Source organism: Mytilus trossulus, chromosome 10 (genome assembly GCF_036588685.1).
Source record: "Mytilus trossulus isolate FHL-02 chromosome 10, PNRI_Mtr1.1.1.hap1, whole genome shotgun sequence".
NCBI classification, from domain to species: Eukaryota; Metazoa; Mollusca; class Bivalvia; order Mytilida; family Mytilidae; genus Mytilus; species Mytilus trossulus.
This window is the reverse complement of record NC_086382.1, coordinates 30,828,489-30,850,561: the sequence shown is the minus strand read 5'-3', so window position 1 is coordinate 30,850,561 and position 22,073 is coordinate 30,828,489. Positions and strand designations below refer to the sequence as shown.

The 22,073-nt window shown below is 33.0% G+C and overlaps 2 protein-coding genes across 3 annotated transcripts; one reads left to right on the top strand and one right to left on the bottom strand.

Moving 5' to 3' along the window:
• Positions 1-4,322: 4,322 nt before the first annotated feature.
• Positions 4,323-8,427, bottom strand: LOC134686163 (C-type lectin domain family 4 member E-like). Of its 2 annotated transcripts, none has more exons than XM_063545838.1 (5): positions 8,352-8,427; positions 6,915-7,013; positions 6,115-6,238; positions 5,215-5,416; positions 4,323-4,478 (listed from the first exon to the last, which is right to left on the bottom strand). In XM_063545838.1, the coding sequence occupies exons 2-5, from the start codon at positions 6,990-6,992 to the stop codon at positions 4,445-4,447; spliced, it is 438 nt and encodes a 145-aa protein (XP_063401908.1). In that variant the 5' UTR covers positions 6,993-7,013; positions 8,352-8,427; the 3' UTR covers positions 4,323-4,444. The 2 variants fall into 2 exon arrangements, with proteins under 2 accessions (XP_063401908.1, XP_063401907.1); XM_063545837.1 differs by having other exon boundaries at positions 6,919-7,013.
• A 4,529-nt stretch (positions 8,428-12,956) lies between these two features.
• On the top strand, positions 12,957-17,983 carry LOC134686162 (perlucin-like protein). The gene is made up of 5 exons (XM_063545835.1): positions 12,957-13,099; positions 13,866-13,969; positions 14,426-14,531; positions 17,358-17,565; positions 17,865-17,983. The coding sequence occupies exons 1-5, from the start codon at positions 13,057-13,059 to the stop codon at positions 17,893-17,895; spliced, it is 492 nt and encodes a 163-aa protein (XP_063401905.1). The 5' UTR covers positions 12,957-13,056; the 3' UTR covers positions 17,896-17,983.
• Positions 17,984-22,073: the final 4,090 nt, after the last annotated feature.

The window sequence follows — 22,073 nt, the reverse complement described above, 5'->3', positions numbered from 1 at the left end:
TTGGAGGGCAGCAACCCAACAACCAGTTGTCCAATTCATCTGAAAAATTCAGGGCAGATATATATTGACTTGATTAATAATTTAACTTCTTGTCAGATTTGCTCTAGATGCTTTGGTTTCATAGTTATAAGCAAAAAACTGCATTTTACCCCTATGTTCTATTTTTAGCCGTGGCGGCCATCTTGGTTGAATGGCCAGGTCATCGGACACATTTTTCAAACTAGATACCCCAAAGATGATTGTGGCCTAGTAGTTTCAGTGGAGATTTTGTAAAAGATCACTTAGATTTATGAAAAATGGTTAAAGATTGACTATAAAGGGCATTAACTCCTAAAGGGGTCAACTGACCATTTTGGTCATGTTGACTTATTTGTAGATCTTACTTTGCTGAACATTATTGCTGTTTACAATTTATCTCTATCTATAATAATATTCAAGATAATAACCAAAAACAGCAAAATTTCCTCAAAATTACCAATTCAGGGGCAGCAACCCAACAACCGATTGACCGATTCATCTGAAAATTTCAGGGCAGATAGTTCTTGACCTGATAAACATTTTTATCCCATGTCAGATTTCCTCAAAATGCTTTGGTTTTTGAGTTATAAGCCAAAAACTGCATTTTACCCCTATGTTCTATTTTTAGCGGTGGCGGCCATCTTGGTTGGTTGACCAGGTCACGCCACACATTTTTTAAACTAGATACCCCAAAGATGATTGTGACCAAGTTTGGATTAATTTGGCCAAGTAGTTTCAGAGGAGAAGATTTTTGTAAAAGATTACTTTAATTTACGAAAAATGGTTAAAAATTGACTATAAAGGGCAATAACTCCTAAACGGGTCAATTGACCATTTTGGTCATGTTGACTTATTTGTAGATCTTACTTTGCTGAACATTATTGCTGTTTACAGTTTATCTCTAACTATAATAATATTCAAGATAACCAAAAACAGCAAAATTTCTTCAAAATTACCAATTCAGGGGCAGCAACCCAACACCCGATTGACCGATTCATCTGAAAATTTCAGGGCAGATAGATCTTGACCTGATAAACATTTTTACCCCATGTCAGATTTGCTCTAAATGCTTTGGTTTTTGAGTTATAAGCCAAAAACTGCATTTTACCCCCTATGTTCTATTTTTAGCCGTGGCGGCCATCTTGGTTGGTTGACCGGGTCACGCCACACATTTTTTAAACTAGATACCCCAATGATGATTGTGGCCAAGTTTGATTTGATTTGGCCCAGTAGTTTCAGAGGAGAAGATTTTTGTAAAAGATAACGACGACGGACGACGACGACGACGGACGACGGACGACGGACGACGGACGCCAAGTGATGAGAAAAGCTCACTTGGCCCTTCGGGCCAGGTGAGCTAAAAAAGGTATTAGGCAGCAACCATTTGATTTTCTGGGGGGCTATGGTGTTTTTTGGAGAAAAAAAGTTTGTTTCAGTTTTTGGAGAAAAAAATAATTTGTTTTTGACCCTGAGAAAAAAATTTTGTTTGTTTCACCCTTAGCTGCCACTATATGTAATGCTAAAATTGAAAGAAAAAAATTGTTTTCATCTTGGCAAAAAAACAGATTGTTTGCATAGAAAAAAAAACATAACGGATATCCTTGTAAAACCAGTGCAAAATAACTAATTTGTATACTAGTATATTTATATAAGCACTTTTTTAAATAGTCTGAATAACATATAATATTAGTTTCAGTTGACGTACATATTACTTCGTTTATAACCACACAGCCAAAACAAATATATTGGGATTAAGAATGAATTGTGGCGGTTGTTATTATTGGCTATCTTTCCATAATGAAATACTGCATTATTTAACATGAAGCTGCTATAGTTTTTAACAAATGCGATTAAAACAAGCAATATCTTCTCTTAAACTTGGGCCATAAGTTCACTTTTATCATTACACATGTATTTTAAAGTTGAAAAAAAATCCTACTGATGGCGTTTTGCTTATTAGACATTTTAAACAATGATTTTGTGGTTAAAAAGTAAACTCAATTGCAAGTTAAGTTTATTTTTGTTGGCTTATATAACGTCATCATTCAATTTGATAGCCTGTAAATTTCAGCATACAGTGGCGAAAAACAAATAAAAAACTATTACTATTACTACTACAAATCATTAATAGGGTAATAGGACTCACCAACAATTCTGGATGGTGCAAAAGACCACATTAACCACCGACATTTGACTCAGAATAGATCACAGTTAACTAATGCATTTTGACAAAAACATGTTTCTTGAAAATATCATGTGTTATAACGTTACAAAATAAGTGATACGATGAATGTAAAATTATCAAAGAAAACAGACTAGCAAACAAACAAAACATCACTGATGATAGAAACAAAATATCAAAAGATCAAATTAAGAAGAAAGATGAGATGCATTGAATATTTCGAACAATTTGAAATTTTGTAAACAGTTAATATACCGTTACATGCAAGTTAATTGTCAGTACTTACAACAAAGCAAACAACTGATAAACGCTAAATACACCATGGTACTAGTATTGACGCTGTTTATATAAGCATATTTGAACAGATAAGAGTATTAATTTGCCCTAAAATGTGATAAAACAATAAGACAACAATGAGAGACTTCAATGGTAAAGGGGTCACATATTAAGATAAGGATATCAATGTAGACATAGAAATCGTAATGATAACGATTTAAATTTGAAAAAGCTGAAATTGAAATAATTGTATGATTTTTTTTAAATGAGTGTTAATAATAAACTCATCATTGACACCAGGATTCAAATTCAAAACCAAATGCTTGTTTTAGCAGCAGTTGACCTCTACAGCAGTATGAAAAGACCTAGGGTCTGTTGTTCAACTTGTCGTTAGTGCTAACGCGTCGTTAAAATTTCTTAATCATTTGATTGATTTTAATCATATGATTAGTGTGTTGTTCAACTTGTCGTTAATTTTAACGCTGCTTTAAAAAGGCTAAAAACTGTCGTTAAACTTAATCCACCTCTTTGAGGTGTATTAAATTTTAATCATATGATTAAAGCATCCAAGAGGGCTGCAGTACCAATGCAAAAATAAGCTTATCTTCGAAATATGAGATGTTTAAGATAAATCTAGCTCCTGGAAAGAGATTTCAGCTATGAAAGTGCTGTAATATTTGAAAGAAACACAATATATTGGCTAGGAGTAGGAGGTAAGATATCGCTTGTCTAATTCTTAATTACTTACTTACTTGAGAAAGTTCAAGCATATAGACACGGAATTATAAGAGATGTGCATCAAACCAGGAGACGAAGTGGTTAGCCTGTGACACAGTTTAACAGACGCATGAATTATTTTGGTTGTGTCACAATGAACACAGCAATAGCAATGTTATTTAAGAACCACAAAGTTACAAAGGAACAGAGATATGAAACATGTGCCGCAGTTGAAAACGTGTTTTTTTTATAGCTGTGACACATTTAAAGACAGACAGAAGTGATTTAATCTATGTCACGGTTGGTTGCAGCAGACGACGGAGCGATTAAAGCTGTGCCAGAGAAACAGATGAATGAGTTATTCAAGATGTTCTACAGTTAAAACAGCGGCATGAATGGTTTAAGCTTTGTCACAGTTAAAAGAGACTGTAGAGATTAAAGACATCGACAGGAGTATGTTTTCTGAATCGCACTTACAACAAAGACATGAGTAACTGAATATGTGCCAAACACAAAACAGAGACAAGAGTAATTTCAGCTGTATCATATTTGAAACAGAAATTAGAATGATTAAAAGTGGACCATATTTTAAAACGGAGACCGCAGCGGTTTTAATTGTATTCCAATTAAATCAAAGAGGCCAAATTTAAGCCAATTAGTAAAAATAGAAACAGGAGTGATCGGTATCGCAGCAGTCCAGTAAACACAGAGACAGACATGATTTAAGCTGTACTGCAGATGAACTATAGACAGTAGTGATTAAATCTGCATTGCAGTTAAAACGGAAACAGACGTAATTTAAAATGTATCTAAGTAAAAAAACAGAGATAGAAATGATTGAAGCGGTACCGTAATTAAAACAAAAGTCAGAAGTAATCCTTGCTAGGTCCTCGTTGAACGAGAGAGACGCACGTGATTTAAGTGGTATCGCAGTTCAAATAGAAACAAAAGTGTTTAAGCTGTACCACAGTTGAATCGTAGACAAGAGTAATTTAAATGTATCGCAATTATTAACAGAAACAGGCGTGATAAAAGCTGTGCATTTTTTTTTATATTCTTATATGCACGTGTATGTTTATGTATTCCCGTCTTAAAAGCACATATTTTTTCTTTAACTGTTCATGCATGTGGTGGACTGTTTGTCTCCGAGAGTATATACAGCTAGGTAAACTGAAGAAAATACTTTAAAATATTCAAAATATAATGTTTAATGTCAAAAAGTAACTTCGACACTCTTCCTTTTGTTCGCTTCTAACCAATGATAGCTTGTCCACCAACGGGATATCTGCAAAAAAGCAATGTTAAAAATAAAAAAAAAAAACAATGTTAGAACTGCAAAAAAAAAAACAATGTTAGGAATGCAAAAAAAAACAATGTTAGAAATGCAAAAAAAAACAATGTTAGGAATGCAAAAAACAATGTTAAGAATGCCAAAGAAAAAAGAGTTAAGAATACACAAAAAATAATGTTTAGAATGCAAAACAAAATTGTTAAAAATGCAAAAAAAAAAACAATGTTAAGAATGCAAAGACAATGTTAAAAATGCAAAAAAGCCAATGTTAAGAATGCAAAAATACAATGTTAAGGATGCAAAAAAAAACAGTGCTAAGATTGCAATAATAATGCACCGACCTTAAAATAAAGGATATTGTCTATATCCAAATATATATATATTACGTTTGTTTAGTAACATCAATTAATTCACAATGATGATCGATTGAGAACAAATCTTTACGACAAACGATGGTTTCACCTATTCCGAAATGTGAACTTTTTGTTCTTCATTTGCACAGGAGGAGAGGTGCAAATGGTGGGAAAATAAAGCATACGAATACGTCTTTAGAACCAATAAATATGAAGGACATTTAGATCAAATGTCGAGAATTGATCGCATTTATAATATTGAGATTGCTGTAGAAAGGCTTTAAATGCCATTAAGTTCATACCGAGTTGTTTCTCATTTAAAAAAAATGATTTAATGATAAAGTTCATTTGAACGTATAAAATAATTTTGTTCTTACTCCATTTCACAAATAAATGGCTGCCGGTTGGTACATACATCATCATTCCAGTGGCCATCTTTGAACTCCAAACAATCTTCATGTCCACCGCTATTACTAGGATTCCCTGGACACCAGAAATTACCTTCTATTGGGTTTGAAAATGTCGCCCAAATCCAATGTCCTTCCACAACTTGGTCGGTACCATCAATCCAGTAGTCAGCTAAGGAGAATTTGTAGAATCGTGTGAATTTTTGTATTTAGTATTAAATATATTCTTTTACAAACAACTATTATTAAGAATGTGTGCTCCTCTTCTTCGAAATAACAAGCTTTTGAAAAGACTGTTATTTATTAATTGATAGTATATAAATAATTAAAAAAAAAGAAAAAGAAAAAAATTAGAACGGTTTGTGCCCTCGTTTTCGAGATATAAGCCATTAAAAATCTGGCGGGAAATGATTCTCTCTAGATTTTTATACAATTTAACATTGCCAACTGTTGTTTTTTTTATGAACTATAAACAAATAATTATAAAGATTCAAAAATGGCTTTTTAAAAAGTATTTAATCAAATAATAAAGTAGGGATAAGCTGGGCAAAACATTTTCCTAGCCCTACATGGATAAAATAAGAGGATTCAAAATATCTGGCAAAAAATACAAAAACAAATGTATAGAGAGAACATAATGACAGTAGGTATAATGACACGAGCCTAAACATAAATATGATCGTGTAAGGAATCTATTTCTCTTTTAGAAAAGAGTATTTGTTTGTATATTTCTTATTCGTTTATTAGATACTGACGCTCACTTAGGTTTCATTCCCCTCCCCCCTATTATTCCCGTAAAATATCATTCACTCAATTTATCTTTTTCTTTTTCCCTTAATTAGATAGAGAAAAATGGCATATAACAGTTACCGTTTGTTTGACAAACTCCATTTTGTGGTTTTTGATGTGATGGATTAATCTTTGAAAACAGAAAGTTCAACGTGTCTCGATCGTCAACAACTGCAAGGTTCGCACTCAACGCTTTACAATCACTCTGTAAACAGAAAGTTTAACATACCGTCATCAGTTACTGCTTTTAAATCACTCTTAAAACTTAACACGTCTTCAGTATCTACAACAGTAATGATAGCACTTACTGCTTTGCAGTCACTATCTTACCAAAGTTTAGCATGGATTGATCGTCAACAACTGCGAGTCGCGCTTTGTGTTTTGCTATCACTTTTCTTACGGTATTTGAATATGTAATGAAAAGATATGTTTATGACTGAATTTGTCAAGAGACAAAAACTGGTGGAAGGTCGATTTTCATAGTTTGAAGTTTTTGGATATATGTATTTTAGTAAATATGAAAATAAACTCATCGTATGTAAACCATGATTATTTTTTTATATTTGCGCAAGAAGCGCATTTCGACTACAAAAGACTCTTCAGTGACGCTCGAATAAAAAAAAGTTAAAACTTACAAATAAAGTACAAGGTTGAAGACCATCAATGATTCCTAAAGGTTTGCCAAATACAGCTGAAGTATCTATTTCTGAGGTAGAAAAGCTTTTTTATTGACCAATCAAATTATAAAGCCTCGCAATTGTCGTCAGCCAAAAATAATAAAAAAAAGATTCTTATTAAACATATGTAGGTTCAGCAAAATAAAAGTACAGTTTATTATGAATCAGACATGTAATGTTATAATACTAAATTAAATATGATACCAACAGAAGCTTCAGGCCAGCTGAGATGGACGTTTTTGCTGATGTAATAACAGGATGCACTGTAATGGTGCCAACCATCCGGACAATCGGCGTGTACGTCTGTAAAATAAATGTACACGGTCACATCGCAGGTCATTCTATCATATGAGGGCGCACACGGGGATGCATGTTTAAAAATGTCAATTATTTTGTTTTAAATCTTACCCACTTTCCGCTCTTATCATCTTCTATTTTCCGTATTATAAAAGCGAGAAACCCCCTTTTTTAGTATATCCACGTTTATTTCACCGGAGTTGTATACTTATGTCTTCAGTTGCATTTGTGTATTTTTCGGTCTTTAAAACTTTACATCTGCAACTTCTCCTTAACCAGTAAATTTATTTCAAAAAAAATATAAAAAGCTTTTTCCGTCGTATCTGAATGATAATTGGCAAATCATATTTTGTTTTATTCATATGACTGTTAAGGGTTCCCCGAGTTTTTTTTTATATCACCAGTCATATCCTATTACATTTCAAATTAATTTGTTGATGCGTATAACTGTTTTGGTTTCAAAAATTTAACCTTATATTTCGTAATGAAACATGCAAACAGGGGAGCGGTTATTTTCACAGTTAAATGATTATTTTTGTGCAACGTGTTTTATCATTTTTATTTCACGAGCAGCCGTGAAATATGTTAGTTGTCTGCTCTATGGTCGGGTGGTTGTCGCTTTGACATATTCACCATTTCCTTTCTCAATTTTAGTTATTCACTGTGTTTCGTGAAATCGATGAAAGGTCAACGTGCACGATTTTTTTTTATTGTTCGTTCATCGTTAAATGGCAATTTTATTTCGAGTTCTTCTGTGCAGATACCCCCTTTTACGTCCCTCATAAGTGTTTGGTGGAAGAAACTGGTACTTAAAAAAAGAAAGCGCAGAATGTTTACTCTGTATCCTATCTATAACATACTTCTTGATCCATTCTCAATTTTATTCTTGATGTTTTGTCGTTTTCTCGCTTGAGTTGTTTACAGTTATCATTTTTGGGGGTCTTTTCAAGCTGACTATTTGGTATGGGATTCGCTCATTGTTAAAATCTGTACGTTGACATTACGTTGAGAATTCTATGCCATTTGGTCTCTGGTGGAAAGTCCGATTGGCAAGCATACCACGTGTTCTTATTTATATATTTGGTAATTTTTAGAGTTGGTTGCTGTCTCATTTTAGGGATCATCTATATTTCCTTATAGTCCACAATTCATTAATTCAATCAGGGCAAACTAATACTGCCTTTAATGTCAAACCTATTTCAAGACATAATTGAATTACTGTACTTGTGTAAAGCCCTTTAATGAGACAAATGAAAGTATTAAAGTAAACTTAGGTTACAATATTCAATGGAAGTATTTAAAACAAGATGATAAGTTTTTCCAAAACATAAGAACAATACTTACAAACAAATGATAAGAAGAAAATTGCGTGTTTAAGTGCCATCATACTGTTGGAGGTTCATGACCTCATGAAGATAACAGGTATACAATTGATAAAAAGAGTTCAAGCCGCTAGTACCCTTCATTTTGTTTCAAAATGAAATTACTATCGTTCATATAATTCTAAATTCCATTGAAAAAAATATGCACTTTTTAAAAATTACAATCTGAAATATGTGTATCTTATAGAAATCACTGAGTTAATTTTTACAGGAGTGTGAGAAAAATTGGTTTTTTGGTATTGGTTTGAAGACGAGTTGTTACTTGAGTTATATCGCGGCGACTGAAAGGAATAAGATTTATCAAAGAAAAATGGGAAGTAGACACGTTTGTAAATTCGAACCGGTCGTCCATCTGTTTCAAGATCGAGTAAAAGATAAAGATAAGAAACACACTTTCCAATCTCAGTAGTATCCCGGGTAATTTCAAGTTCACATAGATAAACGTGATGAAAGCACTCAATTGTTTGGGTTATTGAGTGACAGGATTTTATCAATATACCTACGGATTCATTTGATTCGGGTGTACCAATTTTCGTAGATCAAAAGAAAATTTACATGTTAGTGGATGTTTATAATTTCGTGGTTTCGCCGAAGTCTGCATACAAGCTTACAGAAAATTTGTTTAATTTCGCGGTTTATCTGTGCCTACGAAATCCAAGAAAATTAGTGTCTAACGAATAATAATGAATCCACAGTATCTGAAATCGATGATGTAGTTTACAGCGAACTTCATACATACATACATACATACATACATACATACATACATACATACATACATACATACATACATACATACATACATACATACATACATACATACATACATACATACATACATACATACATACATACATACATACATACATACATACATACATACATACATACATACATACATACATACATACATACACGTACGTACGTACGTACGTACGTACATACGTACATACATACATACATACATACATACATACATACATACATACATACATACATACATACATACATACATACATACATACATACATACATACATACATACATACATACATACATACATACATACATACATACATACATACATACATACATACATACATATGACGGATCGTTTGTAGTCCAAAAAAATATAAACTTGCCTTTCAATATCATCATTGTCAGGAAAATTGTTTGGACGAGTATTGTGAAAATAATTGAACATAGTTCGAGATGGCAGTTCAGTTACGTAAGCACGTCACTGTTTATGACATCCTGTTCTGTCTGTCGTTGATGGAATATGTTCGAACGTTGTTGTTCTGCGGTTTGCATGTTGTGTCAACTATTAATAATATTATTTGTTCGTTTGTTTTTCTGTGATGACTGTTCTTGCGTGTTTTAGTGCTGTATTTGTATACGTACTGTTGTCATGTTATCGATCTTCTTGACATTGTCATTAAGCAGGAGGTCTGACTATTTAGCAAACCAGGTTCATCCCACCATTTTGTTCAAAATGTCAAGAACCAAGTTAGGAATATAGCAGTTGTTATCAAATAGTTCGCTTCTATGCATGTTGGCTTTGTTTTTATGTACTTCAGTGTTCCTATCGTGCCTTTGTTTTCCTCTTTAATATAGTTGATCTGTTCCCTCGGTTTTAGTTTGTAACCTGATTTGCTTTCTCTCAATCGATTTATGACTTTGATTACCAGTATACTACAGTACTGTTGCCTTTATTAATCCCTACCTAAAAACGAGTATCTACGTTGTTTTCTTTTTTATGAAACAAATATGTTCCATATCTGTCCGTATGTTAAGAAAAACAAACCTTCCAGTTATTAAGGTGGTACCTAACACTACAGGGAGATAAGCTCTGTAAAATCAGCTTAACGTTTTAATTACGTTGTGTTGTAAAAGGAATATCAATTATGAAAATTGGTCTTTATCAAATTACTATATAGCCAGTGTAATTTTTCTGACAAAACGGTTGGTTCAAAAAGTTTTAAATTTTTATATTTTTGTTAAAGTGAATACTTTGTCAAAATTTTATGAAAATTGAACGAGCCAAATTAATTTTAGTGAAAGTGTTTTGTACTACCTTAACTAGAATGGGAAATATTGATTTACAGGGTAAAGGTGATATGTTCATCTTTTTCTTTCAAACTACTAGTATATGATGCGGATTACATAATATCCAGACCATTATATAAAGGATTTACATTCAAACCAATGCTGATGTGATGGAACATGTAACCTTGATAAGAATAGGAACCAACTATTTACTTGACCGATATGTTTATCTAGATTCGTTAACTTCCTCTTTTTAACTTGCTTGTTTACTGAAGTCATATGACAGTCCAATGGCATACCTAGAAACATTACTTAATCTGCGAACCGACCTGACCTTTGTTTAACTTGTAAGTGCCGCGTGCTTATCGGAAAGCAACTGTAAACATCCTTGTTTAAATTGAGGGAAAGACCATATGATTACAGGGAGTAGGTGATTTTGGAAATAATTATGCTGGACTGATAAGAACTGAAAATAAATTATTCTGCCCTGCAGGACAAGGTTGAAATGAAATGACAATTGAATATTACTGTGTACAATTTTCACAGCAGAAACGGATGAAAATGATCTTCTATACCCCTCCCCTCCCCTGGTTGATCCGTATTGGTTCGGTTTGACTCGGTAATTAATCAAACCAATGACCTAAAACTCTAAGAAAAAGAACAGTGAGATTATGAAACTGCACTGGTCTTAACCTCTTCTCCCTCTTCACAAATGTATGAAAGGTCAAGGTCCATCAATATTACTGAGTGACATCTAAAGGATAAGGAGATTTGAAAATCAAATAAATTGAAATAATATACCATAGACATATAATACATGTTTCTAGATATACTAATACACAAAACACTCTCAAGCTACATAGATATAGGAAGATGTGGTGTGATGAGCAATGATGAGTATCAATGAAGCATCTCTCCATCCAAGTCACAATTTATAAAAGTAAACTATTATAGGTCAAGGTACGGTCTTCAACACTGAGCTTTGGCTCGCACCGAACAGCAAGCTGTAAAAGGCAATACAGATTACTAACTCTAGTGTAAAACCATTCTAACGGGAAAACCAACTGTCTACTCAATATAAAAACGAGAAACGAGAAAAACTTATTAACCAGATAAACCGACGACAACACTAAACATCAGATTCCTGACTTACTAGGGACAAGTGCAAACAATTGCAGCGGGATTGAGAGTTTTAATGGTTCCAAACCTTCTCCCTTTTCTGAAACATCACAACATAGAAAGACACACTATAAAATATCAATTGGAAGGTTAACTCAATCAAAAAACGTAGTAACACACATGCATACATAATAATCAAAGAATGGCTATTTTCACTTTTCATAACACAAATAGTTTATCATTGAAAGGGTAATGAATCGCTTTCAAAATTTGATAGCTTTGCTTCTAGTATTCAAAGATAATCGATTGCCAAATGTTCTCGCTTACAATGTAACCACTATTTGAAATTTCAATTACTAGCCGAATATTGATGTATATAATGCATCAATTAAAGCTTGAATATAAAAAAGAAGAGTTAGTATGATTGCCAATGAGACAACTCTCCACAAGAGAACAAATGACATAGAAATTAACGGCTATATGTCAACGTACATCGTTCAACAGTGAGCAAAGCCCATATCGCATAGTCAGATTTTAAAAAGACACGAAAACAATTCAAACGAGAAAATTAACGGCATAATTAAAGTACAAAAAAAGAACGGAAAACAAATATGTAACACAGCAACAAACGACAACATCTAAACTACAAGCTCCTGACTTGGGACAGGCACATACATACAGAAAGAGGCGGGGTAAAAAAATATGTAAGAGTGATCCCAAGTGGCAACCCTTTGCTAACCTGCGACAATACAACAGTACAACATAAGAACGAACAATAAAAATCAGTTTAAAAGGGCTTAACTCGTCAGATGGATACAAATAGAAATACATATAACAAAAACATAAGAGTGGACGTGGCCGGGTTATTGCACATCCAAACAATAAAAAGACATCAAGTACGGATCTGAGAGTACATGCAGTTACTGACAGCGAGTTCACAGCCTATAACAAATAATAAAAAAAATATGAATCTAAGACTAAATAATCAATCAATACACATCCAATGGATTTAGTGTAAATACGTCATAGTCAGTCAGAGAAAAACGTGAAGAACTTTTCAAGACCAAAATGTCATTAAAAGTTTATATTCAAACTTTTGGGAAGCGCACTATGGATAAGAAAATATAAGATTCTATAAAGAAAAATATGTAAATAAAATTACGTACGCCATTAATAACCCCTGATTTGGTATTGTATACTATGGAATGTTTTGAAAACTGTAAAGGGCTAGTTACAAATTAATGATAAATGTCATCTTAGTACTAATAGAGCTGGTCATAGGGGTATACAGGACATAGGAATGTAAACATTCCAGTAGACCATTCCTATCAGAACAAAACAAAACGCACCCTTTCCAATATAACTATAAAAACAGATTTTGGGAAAGTTGGGGGAGTTTATTTCACAAGACTACGCAAGAACTTTCGGATTACGATAACTTCTTTGACCCTACTATCTTATGTCTGTAAAAGCTGTTGTTTACCGAAGGCCACATTATTATTATGCCTGAGCTGTATATTATTTTCTTCTTTCTTTTATGTGGTGGTAAGTACACTTTCAATTACTCTTTTGAGAATTTTACAATGTGAGTAAGAAAAGTCGATGCATTTCAGTGACACTGTCTCGTTTACATATATACATTACATCTTCGTAATCCTCAAATTATAAACTGATGATTTCTTTTGAAGAGATTTTTTTTACAAAAAAGCGATCACACGACGAACATTTTAAATGGAAAGTCCCTAAGCAAATGGCAAAATCAAATGCTAAAACACTTGTATATTAATGTTTTTATCCTGTACCGGTGTCCGAAAGTTGACCTTATTTACCTCTTTCAGTTTTAATACAAATAACGCAGTTAGGAAACGGTTTCGTTGTGCGGATTTATTTGTTTAGATCAAGTAGATATAGGAAGATGTGGTGTGAGTGCCAATGAGAAAACTCTCCATCCAAAAGTCCACCATGAAGACTTTCAAGTGTATTCTCGAGCTAATAATCTGCTTGTCTAGCGCATGACCTCAAATCTCGAGTAAATCAAATCGCATTTACCACAAACAAATTCCAATCGCATGTGCATAATTTACGATTATACTTTGCGTATTAATTTCAAGTTTTTATTAGAAGCGCATGATCTAACAACTCCTCCATTGTTGCAACTAATATTAAGTTAACAGGAACAGAGACCTTAGTTGCAAGCAAAGAAATACGGAAATTGACATACGTCATTTAAAACTTCATATCTTTTTCAGGGTGTTTGTATTCTCACTGTACATTATTTTGTAGTCCCTATCAATTATAAATATTTTTTCAGGACAAGCTCTTATATTGACGTCTAATTGTCAAAAAAATTGGATACATCATGGCAACTCTTGCTATCTCCTGAGCACACAGAAAAGTGCATGGCAATCTGCAGTGGTATGTTTAATTAAAGTGTATCTTCACTGGTAATATGTCGATATAAAGAAGAAATTGTATTGTATTTTAAATATGGCTTATGCAAAATATAGATTTTACTGTTGAAAAAGTTCAATGAAAATAATCCTTAGAAACGCATTGCAAAGTTTCTTTTAATTTGACTATTAATACTTTTTGGTTGCCTCGCCTACTCATGCAAGAGACCTCCACATAAATATATGTTAGAGCGATTGCTCCAGATGTTTGCCGTCCATTTTATTTTGAGGGCGATTTACCAATTTTACGTGTTTCGATACAAAATACTATACATTTTCTTTATACTTTTACTTTCTATTCATAAAGTAAAAGCGATAAGCGCATAATTTTAAAAAGAGTTGAGTTAAGCATGCCTATGTCATATGCCATTACACATTTATGTACCACACGGGAAAACATATTTTGCTTGTACATTTTCAGAACGTTTGCCGAGTGTATGGTGGGACGTTAGCAGTGGTAAATTCGGCAGAAGAAAACAAATTCCTCAATCATACTTTCTTACAAATGACAGGAGGATCAACCAATGGTAACATTTCAAAGTTTTAAAGAGGGAATTTGTGTATACGCAACGAACACAAAGTTAAATATCGATAAGTTTGAACTAACTGGCTTTTAAAATAGGCAAAGAGTTTTACAATATTATACTCCTACCCCATTTTAAAAAATCAGTGGCTATTTTTCCGGCACTAATTAAAATATCTAATTCAAGCTGGCAAAATAGCCTATTTGTATTGAACTGGCTATTTGACTTGCACCAGCATATTTTTTTTTCCAGCTCTGAATAAAATATATAAATTCAACCGACAAATAGCATATTTCTATAGAAATGGTTATTTGACCGGTGTCCTATAGCCATTCTTCCCCCATGCCAAAATTTCCGGGGGGAAATACTGGATCGATCCAATATTCCCCCCGGAAAAATTGGCATGATCCCATTTTCCCCCCTCAGCGTTATAAGGGGAAAACTAGGAACAGGCCAATTTTTCCCCCATGAGTAGCATGATAAGCTAAATTTTCCGCCTTGTAATATAACGTCGGCGACGTCACGATAAGATTTTTTAAATGATTGTAACTTTTTTCTTAGTTTATAGTTACCAAAGCTTCATCGTGTGAATATACATTTGATATGTATTTATATGTGTTTTTCTCTGTTGTGATGTTATACTATTGTTTCAGAAAAAGGGAGAAGGTTTTGTACCATTAAAACGTTTAAACCCGCTTCAAATATTTGCACCTGTCCTAAGTCAGGAATCTTATGTACAGTAGTTGTCGTTTGTTTATGTCATTTATACGTGTTTCTCGTTTCTCGTTTTTTTTTTATATAACTTAGACAGTTGGTTTTCCCGTTTGAATGGTTTTACACTAGTAATTTTGGGGCCCTTTATAGCTTGTTGTTCGGTGTGAGCCAAGGCTCCGTGTTGAAGGCTGTACATTGACCGATAATGGTTTACTTTTATAAATTGTTATTTGGATGGAGAGTTGTCTCATTGTCACTCATATCACATCTTCTATAAGTATATATACATGTTATATATTTATTCACACAAAGCACATTCTGGTCATATCCATTCTCTTTCGTGGAGCCTTGGTATTATTGACCAAATACATACAATTACTTTAACCACTTCTGGTCAGTCAGTAGTTTTTTTCCATGCATACGGACATAAAGACAGTCATTAAAAAATGTAAAAAGACTAGGGGACACATAGAAAGACTGTTGAACAGAAAGACAGACTTGTTGACTCATAGACAGACTGATAAACCTGTAGACAGATTTGTGTGAATGTAAATGAACAACAAATTTGTATATTTATAAATAAATCTAATTCTAACACTGTTCGGTTTAATTTCCAGACTCTATATAAACATAGTGTAATCTATAACGGGGGAACGATTGGCATGGGGGAAAAGTTACTATATGTATACGTATTGTCAACTTTCCGCAGGGGAAGAGTCACAATGATCCAAAATTTCCCCGGGGGAAAGATTGGCTCATACCAGTCTTTCCCCCGGGGGAAAAACTGGCACGGGGGAAGAATGACTATATAACAGGTGTCCTATAGCCATTCTTCCCATTAATAAGAATTTATTAAAAACAAGACTGAAAAAAAAAACAACACCAACAAATATTGAGCATCCATTTGTTGCAATTCCTTGTGCAATCATATCTAAAAATGTAGTTGTAATTATTTCTAAAATTAGCCAGTCTAATGCTACCGTGATGTATGTATAAGAATCAAATCTCTATAGACCTGTATGTTATAAAAAAAAAAAAAAAAAAGTTAAAAATCTCATTGCATCATAAATTTGAAAAAAATAATTATACAAATTCAATCACATATCTTCAAAAATTAAACTTACTTTTGAAATAATAGTCAGTTATTTGCATATGTGTGTAAACAAAATAATTTAACTTAGCTTACGCTTACCTTATGTCAGCAAAATAACATATTTTCTATTTTCCAGCGCAGGTAAGAAATTCATTATATTGATGGTGCCGTTCAAATAGTCAGTTCTATACAAAAAGGCTATTTTGCCGGCTTGAATTAAGATATTTTAATTACTGCCTTTTAAAAATACGTAATAGAATTTAGCAGTGACTATTTGATCAAAGATTTGTCATTAATATCAAATTCCTGTAATGCAAACACATCTTCAGTAACACAAACAAGAGGCAACCTAACTACGTAATATAACTATACTTTACTGACTTAAAACAAGTTTCAGATGTGGGACAGGATCTGCTAATCCTTCCGGAGCACCTGAGTTCACCCCAAGTATTCTGATGGGGTTCATGTTGCTGAGTCTTTAGTTTCTATGTTGTGTTTTGTGTACTCTTGTTTGTTTGTTGGTCTTTTTCCTTTCTAGCCATTGCGTTGTCAGTTAATTTTCGACTAATGAGTTTGCATTTCCCTTTGGTATCATGTAATTGTTTTTACCAAAACCCTATTGAAGAATAATTTAAGTTATATATATTTGTAATGTTACACAGTGCTGGAATTATTCTCATTTTTTCACTGAAAGGAGTGCCACGGGACGTAGCATGAATGTTAGAGTGTGTCTTTGAAGCCCTCTTCTGTTTCTATACCCGCAGCACTATCATCTGGATAGTTTCAATCTTTATATAGTTCTTGCAGAGGACGAATGATACTTCGGTACCGATATGTATAGAAGTCATATATTGATTTGTGCTTATTTTACTTTTTGTAAATCGTTTATATATGTTATTTGTTTTTATTCATTTCTTTCTGTGTTAATTTCGGGAAATGTCGATTTTTAATTTATAATATTTGCTTTGTTCACGTTCTGAAGAGTTTTATAAATATTAACCGCGATGTTTTATTTTCGACAGAGAGCTACTGGTTGGACGGATGGGATTTTCATTCCGAGGGAACTTGGAAGTGGTCATCGACAAAGCAGGAAATGGCTTATAAGAATTTTTACCCTGGACAACCAGATGATCAAAATGGTAACGAGGACTGTTTAGTAATTAGCGCTGCTTACAATGGACAATGGGCAGATATGGATTGTTATACGACATTGTTTTCCATTTGTGAAAAGTAGGTTTAATTATCATTAAAGAAAGGTGTAATTCCCTTTTTTTACCCATGCAGCATAATGACATCATTTTTTAGCTATCTTCATTTGGTGAAGAAAACATTTTTTTTTAATTTTCGTTTCTTATATAATTCTTAATTTTTGTTACGAAATTTTAAATTGTTTTAACATTCAGTAGATATAGTTATTCCCTCTCTCTCTATATATAAATATAAACCAAACAGGTCATTATAGTCGTCATTTGTAAAAAATCATTAAAAATGCATTCATCATTGATGCAACACTGTTTTTATTTTTGCAGGGATTTAAGCGCTGCTGGATCTGTTGGGTAGCAAATCCATCAAACTAGGGACAGTGTTTGGATTTACCACTAATCATTTTATTACTATTTTGTTAATAAAAACTAATTTGTTCTTTAAATTTAACTTATATTTCTAACCAAACATAAGAAATGTCGACGTGTAATGAATCTTACAAAAACAACAATATAATTATCAACGTCTTTCTGGTTGTATTTATACAATATATTCAGACCAAACGGTTTTGATACACCAATATAAAAAAATAAAAAGATATGGTCTGGTTGTCAATGAGACGACCCTTCACAAGAGACCAAATGACAGAAATTAATAACAGTGCAATAGCAGCAAAATCCACCTCAGGTCAAGTTGTCCTTAGGGAGCTATAACTTTTTTTTAAAAAGTTATTTCTAAATTTAACAAGAGTACACTCACTGAAATGACTCGCATTCTTTACTTACCATTGGTATTCTGTTGGTAGTCCTAATTATGAAGGTTTTCTACAACGATCAAATAAACTTAACAGGAAAATGAGGTCAAGGTCAGATAAACCAAGGATTTGTATAAGTTAGTCTAACTATACAAATCCTTGGATAAACCAAACGAGAAATACATGTACACCTACAGTCAGACATAACACTATAGTTGACATATTGCTTATAGGCAAAACAGACTAAAAATTGACCAATGAACCATGAAAACGATGTCAAGGTAATGTGAACCATGCCAGACAGACATGTACACCTTACAATCAATATATGCATTAACTATAGTTGACCTATTGCTTGTAGTATCTAAGAAGCAATCTTCACCATGACCATTGACCTATTGCTTGTAGTATCTAAGAAGCAATCTTCACCATGACCAATCTAGAAACAGTATATCTAACTGTTAATATGTATGTTCCAGGACCAAGGAACCACCAAAATGAGGTCAAGGTCAGATGAAACCTGCCAGGCAGACATATACAGTTTATGATACTTCCATACAACAAATACATTTGACCTTTTGTTTATAACACTAGAAAAAAACCCAGACCAAAACACGAAAACTCAAAACTGAGCAATGAACTGTGAAAATGAGGTCCAACTCAAACAAAACTTTCGAAACAGACATGTACATCATAAAATATTCCCATACACCAAATACGGTTGACCTTTGGAATATAGTATTAGACAAAAAGACCAAAACTCCTTAACTTATTTTGACCACTGACATGAAGATGAGGTCAAGGTAACATGACACCAACCTGTTGAGTACACCTTACAATCATTCCATACACCAACTATTATAGTAGACTGCATAACAGACCAAAACACAAAAACTTAACTATAACCACTGAACCATGAAAATGAGGTGAAGATCAGATGACACCTGCCTGTTGGACATGTAAACTTTACAATCCTTCCATACACCAAATGTACTACACCCATTGCTTATATTAGTATCTGAGATATGGACTTGACCATCAAAACTTAATCCCCTAATTCATGAAATAGGATCGAGGTCAAGTGAAAACTATATAACGGACATACCAAATGTAGTTATCCTATTACTCATAAGAGAGAAATTAACATTACAATAAATCTTTACTGTTTTCCTTATCTTCCTGCGACAAAAGCATAAAATTTAAAGTCAGGTCATTACCGAAATTCTGACAACTAAGCTAATGATAGTCCACCTGGATGTGTGTTTGGTGAAGTTGTTGCTTGTAAAACACAATTTGTAACTGGGTTGCATTGTAGAACCACAGGCGGATAAAGTGACCAATAAGGTGACTATGAAACCTTTCTAAATTACACACGACTGTGTTCAAGGCTTTGTTGGGATCTTTCTTAGACTACATAGATTTTAAGGCAGTCACAGTTGCATTGCTCAATCTTTAGTTGTTTTGTGTGTCACTTGCCTCTTTCTACTGTTGTATTCGAAATCATGTAAAATAAGGTCAAAATATTTTTTTAATAATATTATATACATTTATGTACATCTGGATATTATATAGTCTAATGTACCCTAATAATGATTTAATCCAAGCTTGGTTTAATTGGCCCAGTAGTTAAATTGAAAGCAGGTCATCCCATTGTAGTCTTACAACAGTAACTGAAGGCTCCTAATCATTATTCAAATTTGTTTTCCAGTTGTGACCATTTGAAATTATATTTTTTTATAATTTTTCCTTTGACTTTAATTAAACCCCAATGTTCTAGTTTTAGCCATGATGGCCATGTAGGTTGGATGACTAGTTCATCGGATACATTATGCAATCAAAACACCCTATTGAAAATTGTGGCCAAGATAAATTCTATTTGGCCCGCAAGTAGAGACAATTTTGTAAAAGATTACAAAAAATGACGAAAAATTTACTATCAAGAACAATAACTTCTGAAGGGGTCAATTGACAATTTTAATAATATTTTACTTATTTGTAAATCATACTTGGCTGAACATTATTTCTGTTTACAGTTTATCTCTATCTATAATAATATTTAAGATAATAAAACTGCAAAATTTACTCAAGGGGAGCAACCCAACAACGGGTTTTCTGATTCGTCTGAAATTGTCAGGGCAGATAGATCTAGACCTAATAAACATTTTCCAGCCACAAATTTGTAGATGTTACTTTGCTGAAGATTATTGTTGTTTATTCTATCTATAATAATATTCAAGATAATAACCAAAAAACATAAAATTTCCTTAAAATTTCAAATTCAGGGACAGCAACCCAACAACATGATGTCTGATTTGTCTGAATATATCCCTTTAAAGATTTTCTCTAGATGCTTTAGTTTCAGAGATATAAGCCAAAAAATGCACTTACGATGTTCTATTTCAAGCCATGTTGGTTAGCAGGCGGATCATCAGAGACATCTTTAACTAGATATCCTCATTGGTGGATCAAGGGTAGGGGTTCCGGGGTTGAACCCCCCTTTTTTTGGCTGATCAATGCATTTGAAAGGGGACATATAGTTGGACTCCCCCCCCCCCCTTTTAAATGGCTGGATCCGCCCCTGTATCCTAATGATGAATGTGGCCAAGTTTGGTTAAATTTAGCACTGTAGTTACAGAGGAGAATATTTTTGTAAAATTAAGCCCTGACAGACGTCACACGATGAGAAGGTTCACTTGGCCCTTTTGGGCTAGTGTGCGCTAAAATGCAAATTCTCATTTGGGCAATGTTTTGTTAAGTTTATTGTTACTATCTTTCTTTTTTCCTTTTGTTTGCTGCATGTCTGCCTGCAAAAATCTGAATAATGTTTCCATTACACAATGTTAAAAAGCAACTCTTCTTATTTTTTAATCCTTTTAATACTCAATAAATAATGTATAAAAAACCATAACTTATCACAGCTAATCAACAAACAATTGTATAAATAATAAATTATACGTCAAATTCCATCCCCTGCAATACAGTGTTATCTATAAATTATAAATGTCAGCATGTCTGAAGTGTAGTGCACATATGTTATAAACATTGAAATGGATTCTGTTGCTTTCAGGGTCACATGATAATATGATGCTATGATACATTGCAATAAATTTTTAAAAGACATCCTCTGAAAGGAGTAGAATCAATAAGGCCCATCATGTATTTCTGCAAATTTAAAATGTAACCTTATGTGATCTTTAATTTGTCTGACCAACCCTTAGGTAAAATATATTACATTAAAAAAAATATTCACATTTAACAATTTACCATGGCAATTTATTTGGTTTTGATAATTTCAGTTTCTTGGTACACAGACAGGCCTTAATGCTTAAATCCTCTTTTTTAGAGCAAAAAGAATTTCAATTTCACAAAATTTACTAATCACCAAGCAAACAATTAAATAACCAAGAAAAATTTGAGGTATTATTTTGTATTTTGTGGTCCAAATTATGCTTGACAACAAAGTGCAAATGTACTTAGAAAATTTATATATGATTAAATTTTTTAAACTTAACAACTTCAGCACAAACGTTAAAATCATGATATTAAATAATTCTTTGGTGTTCAGCTATAATGTATATACAGTGAAACCTGTCTAAACTGAATTTTGCATAAACCTAAAAAAAATACCTTTTTTACCAGATCTTGTTCGTCCAGCCATATGAAATTTTATGTTTTGTGAACCTGATTTAACCAAACATCTGTCAAAAACCAACAAAACCTTAAGTCCCAACAAGGTTCTGTTCAGACAGATTTCACTGTAATTATGAATATTTACTTATGG

What these genes read in the sequence shown, in the direction of transcription:
- LOC134686163 (XM_063545837.1), bottom strand. Translation starts at nt 8,394, where the DNA reads ATGATGGCACTTAAACACGCAATTTTCTTCTTATCATTTGTTT. An exon ending in TCAGCTGGCCTGAAGCTTCT is followed by an intron (nt 6,239 to 6,918) that starts GTTGGTATCATA and finishes TTCTGTTTACAG; the next exon opens with AGTGATTGTAAAGCGTTGAG. An exon ending in TGGAGTTTGTCAAACAAACG is followed by an intron (nt 5,417 to 6,114) that starts GTAACTGTTATA and finishes AATTCTCCTTAG; the next exon opens with CTGACTACTGGATTGATGGT.
- LOC134686162 (XM_063545835.1), top strand. Translation starts at nt 13,057, where the DNA reads ATGCCTGAGCTGTATATTATTTTCTTCTTTCTTTTATGTGGTG. An exon ending in CTTCTTTCTTTTATGTGGTG is followed by an intron (nt 13,100 to 13,865) that starts GTAAGTACACTT and finishes ATATTTTTTCAG; the next exon opens with GACAAGCTCTTATATTGACG. An exon ending in GTGCATGGCAATCTGCAGTG is followed by an intron (nt 13,970 to 14,425) that starts GTATGTTTAATT and finishes GTACATTTTCAG; the next exon opens with AACGTTTGCCGAGTGTATGG.